The 13,368-nt window shown below is 29.4% G+C and overlaps 2 protein-coding genes across 7 annotated transcripts in view; one reads left to right on the top strand and one right to left on the bottom strand.

The window, feature by feature from the left end:
* The window catches only part of LOC107068787 (orexin receptor type 2), a 44,824-nt gene extending 38,558 nt beyond the window's left edge, over window positions 1-6,266 (top strand). For all 3 annotated transcript variants that reach the window (XM_015325529.2, XM_015325527.2, XM_015325528.2), the window contains exon 8: window positions 5,212-6,266. In XM_015325529.2, the coding sequence (XP_015181015.1) occupies window positions 5,212-5,447 (236 nt within the window). In that variant the 3' untranslated portion in view covers window positions 5,448-6,266. The remainder of the gene's footprint in view (window positions 1-5,211) is intronic.
* A 557-nt stretch (window positions 6,267-6,823) lies between these two features.
* On the bottom strand, window positions 6,824-13,344 carry btz (CASC3 exon junction complex subunit). 4 transcript variants are annotated; one of them, XM_089174261.1, is made up of 10 exons: window positions 12,959-13,344; window positions 12,179-12,603; window positions 11,953-12,091; window positions 11,460-11,611; window positions 10,962-11,374; window positions 10,355-10,881; window positions 10,258-10,291; window positions 10,091-10,123; window positions 9,655-9,911; window positions 6,824-9,565 (listed from the first exon to the last, which is right to left on the bottom strand). In XM_089174261.1, the coding sequence occupies exons 1-10, from the start codon at window positions 13,055-13,057 to the stop codon at window positions 8,960-8,962; spliced, it is 2,685 nt and encodes an 894-aa protein (XP_089030387.1). In that variant the 5' UTR covers window positions 13,058-13,344; the 3' UTR covers window positions 6,824-8,959. The 4 variants fall into 4 exon arrangements, with proteins under 4 accessions (XP_089030387.1, XP_089030380.1, XP_089030389.1 ...); XM_089174254.1 differs by having other exon boundaries at window positions 10,258-10,881; XM_089174263.1 differs by lacking the exon at window positions 10,091-10,123.
* Window positions 13,345-13,368: the final 24 nt, after the last annotated feature.

Raw genomic sequence — 13,368 nt, 5'->3', positions numbered from 1 at the left:
TAAGCGCCTAGAGATCAACCGCGAGCTGAGTAATTTATTGATCGAACATTTCTTATATATATATTTAATATTTACAAATACAAAGAGTGTTTTTTGGTTTTATTATACATTCAATGGTGTGAGTAGTTGTTTAAAAACATTCAAATAGAAAATTCTGTGACCCGAAATAATAATGGAATTTTCTAAGTGTCTGCCTTACTAAAATACGGAACAAAGGTTTCCCTACGGCATCGTCTTTAATTGGCATTTTTTGTCCTCCACGTTATTCAAGATAGTATAACATCAATGAAAGATATCGATGACCTCGTAAGACTATCTCTTATTAAAGGGGATGCACGCAAACGTCCTTCTTACAACATTCACACGAAAAAGAGAATCGGTTTGACCATTAAGATCATCGAATTTCTACTATTTCTTTGAAAACAAGAAAAAAATATATTAGAAAATCCATAGTACTATTATTGTATTATATAAATTTCATAAAAAGAATCTATAAAAGGAATAAGAGGAAAACTTTGTTCGTATATCAACGTCATTATTTCATTGCATTTTATTTTTATTTATAGAATAAACCAACAAGGTTTTATTTCTCATCGTATACAAAAGATATTTCACTAAGTTTTATTCATCTTCGATTTGTTGTTATCGTATTTAAATATTCCATTTCATTTAAAAATGAGAAAAGGGATAAATAATATCAAATTTGTTTTTCAAGATACGACTAATATAAATTTATTTAATTCCTATTTTTTATTCTTAAATATCAATAATCTCGAAGCTGTTCGACTCGTAATTAATGTATTAAAATATCATTTCTTTTTATTAATAAATACGATAAAGAGGTTAATAATTTCAAATCTATTCATTTAAATAACTTTAATTATTTGTTATTTTTCCATTTAAATAAATTGGATTAATTAATTCATTTTCAAGCTGTTTTAATCATTAATAGAAATGGTTTTGTTAAGGATATGATAAATGAAACAAGAGATTTTATAGGGTTACCCAAAATGCTAGAATACACAAATTAACTTAATAAATTTGGTAGATTTCTTTAGGTCCGTTCTAATTTATTAATTCCACAGTTAGGAAGAATGTTTTTACAACATCCCTGAGCTTTTATTTATAGTAAATAATTAACCCTTTGAGTGCTATGGACGCATATATACGTTTGGTAAAAATTACTAACCTTATCGTTCCAAGCATATATACGTGTTTGTTAATATTAATGTAATATAATGTAATTTTTATATTAATTAATTAAATTATATTCAGAAACAAAAACTTTAAGTATTAAATGTAATTTATTATTAGAATCTGGTTAATAATAAATTATTTCGTTCCTACAAAACATTTTAGGTAAAAGTATTCAGCACTCAAAAGGTTAATAGAAACAGACCTTTTTGCAAAAGTCAACGTATCCAGCCATTGCTGGATATCCTTGAGTCACCATTTAATCTTTTTACATAAAATGGTTCAACCCTCCTGAATTATTAATTGTAAGGTCTTTATCACACACACACACACACACACACACACACACACACACAAATAGTCTGCAGTACTCTATGATACCCATTGTAAAGCTAAACCAAGTATGTATATCAAAACAAAATAATACAAGAAAAAAAATTTGGTTATCGTAGAAGGTTTTAATACCGAATTAGAATTTTTTGAAAAAATTAAAATGATTCCTTGAATATTCACGACTACTCCATGATATTTAAAAATTTTTTTATTTAAAAAAAATAGATAAATTACTCAGTATATTCCTAAAACTTGGCAACGTGATCCACGTTTCCATATATCGTGTTTCATAATAAAAAAAGGCACCCTCTTTTACAATCTTCTTAATCGTTCCCAAGATATCTTCCATTTATAATATTGATCTTAGTGTCTCTACTTTTCAAGATATAATTCACAAGATATTGTATATATATATATATATATAGTATCGTTCATTTTGCTAAACTATAGTGTACAGACGAGTTTAATATTGAGGGTACTGTTTGAATTAATTAATCGTGTTTAATAAAATTATTTAATTTAATAGAATTTGCATCTTTTATTTCATTGTAATTTTCTAATTTGTTAATAACGTTTTATTGATAAATATAATAAAACTTATTTATTCAAATGTAAAATATAACCAAAAAAATCTAAATAAATATTGTTTACTTAAATATAATAATAAAAAATTATAATCAATGAATTATTCACATCAATTGTTTAAATCTTCTTGAAAATTTCCGAAAACGATCCATTTTCATTACATGGACAAATGTAATTCAAAAGTACTGTAAACGAGCAGTTTGCTTGCCGATAATTTTCAATTTATCAATCGATAAAGCAAATTTTCATAGACGATAGAATAAACAGCGAATTAATTATTAAATAATAAATTAATATTATAAATCATTTTACGAGAGAAATATAAATTTGAAAATGTACAAAAAAAAAGATATTTTTTCATCGGATTGTTTGCCTCATGGCGGAAAATTACTTTACCATCGCTATTAAATAATAATAACTTTATCAACAGAAAAGTAGGATACTACCTTACCAATCAATTTTATAAAATTAATAATAATAATTATAATAAACAAAACTAATCAATTATTTACTTACATTCTGAGTAGTCACTGATAGACTTTTACTATGTATGTGAACAAAATTACACGCATAATAAAATAAAATATTGAAAAAATAATAAAATGTAAACGATAAATTAAACATGAATATAATCAAACCATTCAATATTAAAAAGTTATACAAAAATAAAATTATTTATATTATTTATTACCTATATTCGATATTGTTTATTTAAATATTGATAATACTATTCATTTTCCATTTGAATATTTTAATTTTTCTTTTCATTCGTAAATTAAATTTAATTTAATTTCAATATTTTATTTAAATTTTTAAGTAATTACAGACCAACGATGTTGTAATAATAGCAATATCTTCTCCCATTCGTTCAAACGGTTCTCTCCCCATAAAATAAATCTATATTGAACTGAGAGCATAATGGCAACAAAAAAAAAGACAAAAAAACAGTAGTAGAAGATATTTTGATTGTACTTTATAGGTGAGTTCCGGCACGAGTTTCGACATACTTTTTGAGATTGTACTCTTGTGAACAATGTGAATGGTCACTATGAAATTCATCAGCTCGGCAATTTCGCTTACACTTTACGTAATGACTATCGCTCTACAGTTCAATGCTAAATGCTGCTGTGAACCCTTTGTGTCCTCACTAAAAGGGCCATCCTCCTGCACAAACAAATTCCTAGATATCACGGTAGAGACAAATTTCGGTGGAACAATCACGAAGAAAAATCGAACAGTGTTAATCGTGAAATCAACTATGCTAAAGATGAGCTATATGAATATTTCTTGTAGTTATTAGCCATTTTCAATAGCTGAAAAAGCCATAGAATTCAACAAGCCAATGTTCATGTGCTTCGTTAACCTCCAGCAAGCGTTTGGCAAAGTACAGCTTAGAGACGTACTACAGCTCCTGAGAGCCAAAAGAATAAACGGAAAGATAATACAAACAATAAAAGAACTTAACACCCAAAACACAACAATGATAAAAACAGGCAACATGATAACGAAAAAGATTCCAATGACGAGCGGAATTAGACAGCGCAACAGTCTAAGTTCGATTCTTTTCAACCTAACCATGGATGAAATAATCAAGAAGGTGAAAATAGCTGGAGAAAAAGTTAATCTAAGAAAGGAAAATATAAAAAATAATATGCTACACCGACGACGCATTCATCATATTGGAAGATGAAGATGATATGCAAAAGATACTATATAAATTCAATAAGATGGCAGGAAAGCTTAATATGACTATTTTGGTACAGAAGACTGAATCACTCACCATCTGCAAGGAACCCAGACGATGCAAGTTAGCAATATACAATCAAAGTGTCAACCAAGTGATGCGATTTAAATACCTAGGAGCGATCATTACGAGCAATAGAAATCTAGAAGAGGAGATAAGAGACCAAACAACTAAAGCCTCCATAATCTCTAGATACGTTAAAGATATCATATGGAAAAACAAACATATGAGCATCAAAAGCAAGATACGAATATACAAAAGTTGCGTCAGACCAATAATAATAGAGCAAGAGCCCACGACGGCCAGACTTTCCTTATTTTATAAAAGCTGAAAGTTTTTCTGTGCATGTCCCCTATACAGGTAAGAACGACCAGCGACTATAGAGTTTAAGTTGTGGTTACTTAGGCAGGTAACAGGTAGTAAAGGTGTATAAAATAGTACCTTAAATTCGTTAAAGTATAAAACTCAATTTTTTTATATTTTCTTCGGGATAACTTTAGAAATCTCATTTTTATAAACTTTAATAAATTATAAATATACTTTCGTTATAGTGTAAAAGAGACAAGATGGATTGCTTTACCGGTATCTCCATTGAGATACCCAGCATGCAGTTTAGGGGTGTCTGGCAGGGGGTAGCAACTGTCATAAGTGTTCGGCAATAGATGACGTGATTTCTAAAGTTATCTGGCTGTCATGTGCTCTTGGGCTATAACCTACGCGGCAAAGACAAGGATAGAATCCACGATAACAAAGCGTATCCTGAGAACTACAAAAATGAAGATGCTACGAGCCATAACAGGGAATTCACTAAGAGACAGAAGAAGAAACGAAGAAATAAGAAAAAAATGTGAGACCCAAGACGTGGTAACGTGGATAAGAAAGAGAAGGAGAAGAAAGTAGCGATACCATGTAGACAGGATGGATGACAACAAACTCCCAAAAGTGGCAAAAACAGGAAAAATTGAAACAACAAGACCACCAGGAAGACCATCGAAACTGTGGCATGAAAACTGGACGTCGTTGTGGCAGGGACAACAAACGCCCTAAAAAATGCTGTGAACCTAAAGATAACAGAACAAAGTCCTAATAAATAAAAGAAATAGAGCACTCCAACTAGTTATTGGCATTTATTGGAATATTTTTAATTATCTTACTTTATTTAAAATTGGCCAATAATTATAATAATGATAATACAATACTAATTGATAGTCGATTTAATGCTGGTTTTCGCCTATTCTTTTTTTTATTTTCAATACAGACAACTTTTCAGAGCTCAACAATTTTTTTGTTAGAAATTATTTCATAAGTTAATAAAAAAAGAATAAATATTCTAACTAAAATTTCATTTGTTGCAGGTAAATTCAGGAGACAATTCAAACGAGCCGTTCCCTGTTTCAAGAAACGCAAAAATCGTGCAAGAGCAACTCGAATAGCAAATATTACGAGTTTTTTCGCTGCGAGATCTCGCGCAACAATTAAATCTCTGCAAACCCCGACTAATAGTAATAATATTCAACGAAATACCGAGATCATACCATTGAGCGGATTTGCGATTAACGAACAACCGCCTACTAATGGTAAATTAGAATAAATTCTAATTAATTATAAATAATATGATATAACTATAATATTCATTGACACGATAAAACAACTTGTAGAAGGAGTTGGTTATTTAATTCACAATATTCTTAAACGTGTGTGGGTTGAAAAAGTTATAAGCTTAAAAAAGACAAAATTATTTTTGTCGGTCAAATTCACTTTTATTTTTAGAAAAAATGAAATATTTCTTTTATTAGAGCTTTAAAGTTTTCAACCGACTATACCCCTGGTATATCATAAATTACCCTGTATAAATTATTTTCTTTTTAATTCAAATGTGATCTCAAATGTGAAATTCGATGAAATTTGGACGCTTTATTTTACCATGTCGTATATATATATTGTAGATTTATAGCTTAGTTTAATATTATTATACACACGCACGAGATAATCATTATCATTGTCATCGTCGTAGTCTATGTTGTCTATCGTCTATCGTCCTCATCATCATCATCATCATCATCATCATCATCATAATCATTACCGTGATCATCGTTACCATATAATCATAATAAACTTCATACGAAATGTATATTAAATCCGTCGATATTAATTAAATATTGAAATTAAGGAGTTACATACATGAATTATGCATATACGTATTTAGCAACAAGAATTAAGAAGCTTGAATATAATGGATAACAAAAAAAATATAAAAAAATTATAATAATAGCCATAAAAAAAAGTATATTGTATCAGTAACTTTATTGTTTTATAAACGCACTTTGGACATAAACGTTGAATCTTTCCTTAAAGAAAAAATTTAAAAAATAAAATAAACTAAAATAAAAAAAGAAAGAAAGAGGAAAATTTTTATCCTCTTAAGATCCTGTATGTCCTATAAATGAAAAGATGTATGCACAGAAATCCTTTTTTTTTTAGGTGATAATTTTTTTTTTGTTAATTTTCTTTTTTTACAGCGTATATTTTCGCAATAATAGTGTTATTCAGTACTTGTAACAATTCTCTTATGATACAATTGAATATGCTAAATGAAGTGATATATCTACAAAATGTAATAATTGTGTCGTATTTCTACACTATTAAAGTGAATTCGGTAATAATTTCGAATCTGTAGAATATTATGAAAAAACTATTTCTGATGTGTTGTTTCATGTATTATAATAAAGTATTTTTATGACGTATAAATCAAAACCTATTTCTTATTGTTTTCTTCCTTCAATTTTTTTAAATTTGCTTATAGAAGATATATATGTATATATGTATATATATATTCGAGTTATTAATAGTACATTTTGTTTAAAAGTTTCAATGTTTTAGAGTAACAGAAGGAAAGATTTATACACCCAACTCATTTTTTTACAGTCTTTTTTATACGATTAAAAATAACACAATCCAAAAAAATGCTTCCTTTTTATTTCACAATTTATTTCCTTCAAAGCGATTTCAAAATCATATTGCTTGTACCTGTTTACTTCATTACAAGGGATTCGACGAAACATTTTTCATCAGGGTGAAAGTGCAATCATCGTATTATCCGATGTATCAGAATTTTAAAAGATACATATGTTTTTTTGTCTTTTTTACAAATTCATGGTACTTCAACTGTTATCAAGTTTACGATGAATAATTTACCAAATATTACTTCTAGTATTTTTTATTTAAAATTTGTTTTATTCTTCCTGTTTCTGTTATATATCAATACATTAATAATTTTAATTTTAATGTATTGTATATATAGTAATGTATAATGTAATTAGTAATTGAGATATAAATGAATTTGATTTTACTATTAAATGTATATATTGCAGGTAGAATACGTATGCATAAATAATATTGGCTTGATCGAAAAATTCATACCAATTTATAAATATAAATTTGATATCAAAATGGGCGTGAACTTTCCGACAATTTATTATACATGTCCCAAAATTTATGCGGTTAAATTTTAATTACTCTTTTTTAACTTAATTTAACAAGTTTAATTTTATACTTAATTAAAATGTTAATTTAATTTTTTACATTTACCGTGCAGAAAAGAAAAAATTGAGTATACATATTTATAAGTAATAGTTATTATTTATCCAGTAGAAAATAACCGATCGAAAATACGGTAACTCCCTAAGAACGCGTTAGTAGTGTATGTTTTAAAAATATTTCATGTTTAATAATATTGTAATTATATATATATATAGATCACGCGACTTCATATAAAACATTTCATATATTTTATTATTATTATTATTATTATTATTATTACTTCTACTTCTACTACTACTAGTACTACTACTACTATTACTGTATTATTATAACTTTTTTTTCTTCTTTTGTTTTTTCCACTTTTTTTTGTATCTGTACGTGTATAATATTGAATCCTCTATACGACAAAATAAATGCAATGCATGCAAGATTTTTGCGAAGAAAAGAAAATAAAGCTTGTTTTTAATAGCATTAATATCATTTTTATATATTTTTTTTTATTTATACAGGACATCCTGTATAACTAAAGTTATATATCTCAATTAAAATATGCTAAGTATATTTAATTAAATTTGATCATATAAATAGATCATTTGAATCACACAAGAATCGATAAGACAATTAATTAATGAAACAGCTCTACGACTGTGAGAAATTGTATTTATATTTACAGTGATCGTGTTGTTATGAAATTTTCTTTTTTTCTTTTTTTATCGTCATAATCATCACGTCATTGGAAACTGTATATAATCGTCTAATTTGTAATGATGTCTTATATACTTTAGAATATATAATATAAGATGTACTTGTTTAATATTGATACACGTTATTAGCAATCTCTAATAGGTAAAAAAATAAATAAGAAACAAAAAAATATTAGTGGAATTAAAAATAAAAAGTACAATGCGATTGCATATCAGATATTGCAGAAAAACCCAATTTAAAATACATGGCAGTATAGTTGAAGACGAATCAATATAAATTAGCTTTACGATTTAATCGTAATTCTAAATTATCAATTTTGACATATCTAGAAATGTACATAGTCCGATTGAGTTACATAATTGATTTAGAATTAATATTATATCTGTAACGTGATATTATACAGACTTGTCTAACTGAATATTCAAGGCTACACGTTTCTTCTACTGACATTGAAATAACCAATTCTCGTTTATAAAAAATGATTGACGATCTTTCATCGACTTATCGATTTATTATAAATCTTAAATTAATTTTCATATTAAACAATTCATAAAGAAAATTCAAACGGATATTCCACTAGTTTAGACAAACCTGATTGTAGATATAACAGATATATCCTGATTTTCTAAGAGGAATCTTGATTATTCTGTATACAAGAAGCAACTTACTGAGACGACTAACATTTGGATTGATCTGGTGTATCATTTTTTCTAATATCTCTACAAAAGATCTTATAAAACCGCAATTAAACAAAAGGATATATCTTTACGATAAGTTAGCTTCTTCCAAACTTGATTATTATAAAGAACATTTAGACATTTTAATAACTCATTCTATCTATAACATCATATAGATTATTTAGGCAACCGCTTCCTCAACAACAGAAGTTTCAGAAATAGTAGTTTCAAGCTTAGATGGCTCGCTATCAGTCTTATCAATGTCCAATTGTATAGACTTGGAAGTAATTACACTTTCGCTATCTTCAATTATCTGCGGTATTTCTTTATTACTTGTATCTTCTACTTTATCCATCGTAACAACTGAATTTTCTACCGATGTTATATTAACGTTGTTAATATTTTTGCTTACAGTTTCTTTGTTTACTATATCACTCGATGTTATAATACTCGAGGTTTCTTCCTTTTGTTGGATCGATTCCGACTGATCATTTTGTAGATTATCAAATTGTCCTAACATATTTTTTTGATCACTTTCCACGGAGTTACTTTTAACTTCTTGTTCACTTTGTTGTACACTACCAGGTTGGTTAGTTTGTTGATTAGATTGAATACTTCTACCTCTGCCACGATTACTTTGATGCTGCTGATTATCTGGAGGTGGAAGAATTGGAATGGCTGCCTTTGGTCGTCTTATAGGAGCTGTTGGTTGTTGTTGTTGCGCAGTACTATAATAAGTACAGCCTTGTGGTTGATATAATTCTTGCGGCGGAGGTGGTCCTTGCGCCTATAGAATCATTAATTAATATTTAATCATTTCTATGAAATCAAACATGACCAAGATAAACTTATTTTCTTCCTTACTATAAGACTTACTGGAACTGGGGGAGTATAACTTTGATATCCTTGAAAGTTTGGTGGAAATGCTGGCCCATTAGGGCCAGGGACATAATTAATTATGCTAGGAGGAGCAGTTTGAGGTGGTATAAATTGAGGTGGTGGCACCAAAAATGGAGGTGGAGCATAGCTAGCAGGTTGACCATTTGGTGGCAAAGGTATTACTGGTTGTCCACCCATAGGTGCAGCTGGAGCAGCAACAGGTGCAGTTTGTTCGAAATGCCCAGGAGGATACCCTATACAAATACGAGTCACAGTTTAATATTTTAAAACAGACTTATATCTCTTGAAAATGGTAGGAAACAGAAAAATAATCGGTACAAAAGTCATCCAATATTATTCACATTCAAATTCATCCAAAAAAAGAAACATTTTTATGTGATTTTTACGCGAGCAATAGCACGTCACATCTTACCTTGAGAATCTAAAACGCCTCTTGAATTTCCAGCTATACAAATGCATATAAAATGACTGTTAATATTACATATAGATATTAAATTTTAACAGAACAAAATGTTTGATTATTTTAATATTACTATTATTTTATTACTAAATATACATATAAAGATTTTCTTTAATTACCTTGAGGAGCAAAATATCCATGTTGTCCATGTTGATTATGTTGCCCATGTGGACCATGTTGCCCATGTTGTCCATGCTGGCCATGCTGTCCATGTTGTCCATGTTGATTATGTTGCCCATGTGGACCATGTTGCCCATGTTGTCCATGCTGTCCATGCTGGCCATGCTGACCATGCTGGCCATGCTGGCCATGCTGGCCATGCTGGCCATGCTGTCCATGTTGGCCATGCTGGCCATGCTGACTATGCTGAGCATGTTGCCCATGCTGAGCATGCTGTGAATGCTGAGCATGCTGTGCGTGTTGTGTGTGTTGTGCATGTTGTCCATGTTGTCCATGAGGGGGCTGATAATTCTGTTGCGTAGGATTTTCTGAAACCGCAGGACGTTGACGAAGGCTGGAGTATCGCTTTGGTCTATTACCAGAGCTGTCTTGTTGTTGTTGTTGTTGTTGCTGTTGTTGTTGTTGTTGATGTTGTTGTTGATTTTGTTGTTGTTGTTGTTGTTGAACTGTTTGTTGCGATTGGTGTCCTTGTTGCGATTGCGTTGGATGAGATTGCTGTTGTTGCATTCTTGGAGGCACAGTGTTAGCTCTTTGTTGACCAGAAGATTGTGCATAATAATTTTCTGAGAAAAAAATGTCTTTTAAATAAAATTCGAACGATTTATTCAGTTGTTGATTCCTCGTTAATAAAATGTCAACTTACTATTATGTTTACCACTTTGATGATATTGCGCGCCATCGTTGATGTGAATATTTTTCATGTCGTGCGTAATTTGATTATCATCGTCGTGTTGTATCGTATTATTACGTCTATTATCAGAATTAATTGGTCCAGCTCCTCTTCCTTTAGGTTTTGTTTCAATAATTTTATTGCTCAACATATTGTTATTGGCGTTAGCCTTAAATCCTCTTCCACGAGCTCTGTTTGTTCCGAAATTAGTCGAATCTTGTATGTTTCGTTTGTTACTCTCTCTTGATAAAGTTTTAGTTTCAAAAGATTTTTCCGCATCTCCGTTAGATCCATTGTTTCCATTGGAATTTTGATTGTGTGCTCCATGTTTACCCTCTTTTTTCCAAGCCGGATTATTGGACTCGTTTGGAACTTTGTTTTCATTTCTGCGTGTAATAATTTGGAAATTAAAATATTTACACAAACTAAATATCATTAACAACGATAGTTGGTTAATTTTAATTTTCTTACGTTTGGCCAACAGATGCTCCAGAAGGTTTGGTTTTTTGCATGTCATGCTGTGATTGTAAGGGTGGAAAATTTTGGGTTTTATTTATAGTCTTACTTTTACTATTATACCAGGCTGATGATATTACCGGTTCCTCAACAGTTGTAGAGGAATTCTATAATAATCAAAATTGTACAAATATATAATATTCTTTAAATGTAAAACTAAGTAATTTGAAAATATGCATTAATCGAAAGGATTAAATAACAAATAGCTGTATAAACAATTTGCTGTAGACGCTAATGATTTTTAATATCAAAGGAAAAAGAAAAAATAGAAATGAATTGAGATTAACATTAAATGCTGGCCAATTCATCAATATCAGCAATTATAATTAAGTAAATAAGCCAACAATTCTAACTATGCGTAATAACGATTAGATCTAATCTCTAATCTAACGCATGCATTGTAATGTTTAGAATATAAAAAATATATTTTGACATAAAATAACTTTACCTTATTAGTACCGAGTGCAGGAAAATCTTCTCCACTTCTACTGAACTTTTTATTATTGCTTTTAGATGTTGTATTGTTACCAGTTTTACCATAAGCATCTTCGTCTTCCCAATTACGTGTATATTTATTTGGTCCACGTCTGTGTAAATAAAAGCATCAAAATGAAATGAATTTATTTATATAAATATCAAATATAATGATTTACTAATTAAAATGCAGCCTTTACCCATATCTTCTTCTCCTTCTAGCTCTAGGTGGACCTTCCTCATTCCTAATATCATAACCATAAACTGCTATTAATTCTTCGTGACTTTTAGGAGCTTGTTCTTCGTGGTTGTATCTATCATGATCCCATCTATCTTCTTTATCTTTCCATACTTTCTTTTCTTTAGTTTCTCTTTCATTAGTAGTTTCAGTACTAGTTTCTGTAACTTCATCCGTAGTTCTATCATCATGTTCATAAAATGTTCCACGTTTTGGTATATATTGAGGATTTCGTCTATCTTCATCATCATCTAATTTTTTTTGTGGTTTCTCTTCCTCTTGTCCATCTCCACTTTCTCGCAATACACCTTCTTGCGATTCAGCATCGGAATCTGTCACGTAAACATCACATTCTGAATCCTGATGACCATCAGTCTGTTCACTACTCTGTAAAATTCAAACAATTAATACAAATATAAATAAATTATAAATTATAAATTATATTAAAAATAAATAAATTATAACAACAAAATTATACTAGACTTTTAATAAATCATTTTATAAGAATTAAACAATTTTCCTAGAACTTTTCTGGTAACAAGATAACCGTAAAATTAGCGTAACAAGATAATCAACTATAATAAAATAACTAATAGAATTAGAGCATCGAATTGTAATAAGTAAATGTAAATTTAGTACCAAACTGTCGACCTCATTTTTTTTCCTATCAATAAATTGGAACAAAATAACGTGAAAAAAAAATGGTGAAAAAAATCGTAGCACGTTAATTGGATATACTCACTTGCGTTTCTTTAGTGGCGTTCAACTCTTCGTAAGAATCGGAGAGATCGTCTGAATTACAGGACTGATTGGATTTTCTACGACGTCTCGTATCAGACATGTTATTTAGATTGTAGCCACGCAAGTCCTACAAAATTTTTCACGTCCCTAATACTATTTTTTTTTTTTTTTTTTTTTCGATATTTCCTTTCGTAACGAACAATCGCGTTGAACGAATAAGAAAAAATAATGGAAAGAAAAAATCCAACTCTTCGCTTATCGTATTGTCTTCTCGATACTATTAAGAAATTCTATAAAAAAAAAAAACTTCTCTTAACTATTCAACCGATCTAAGTACACTAATTAAGAAGGCACACCATCCTAAGATTTTGTCTTCACTGAATATAACCAAAGAATACAGAAGTACATAGA

Source organism: Polistes dominula, unplaced genomic scaffold (assembly GCF_049000335.1).
Source record: "Polistes dominula isolate Pdom_NZ unplaced genomic scaffold, Pdom_raw_medaka contig_28, whole genome shotgun sequence".
Lineage (NCBI taxonomy): Eukaryota > Metazoa > Arthropoda > Insecta > Hymenoptera > Vespidae > Polistes > Polistes dominula.
This window is presented reverse-complemented; position numbering and strand designations above follow the sequence as displayed.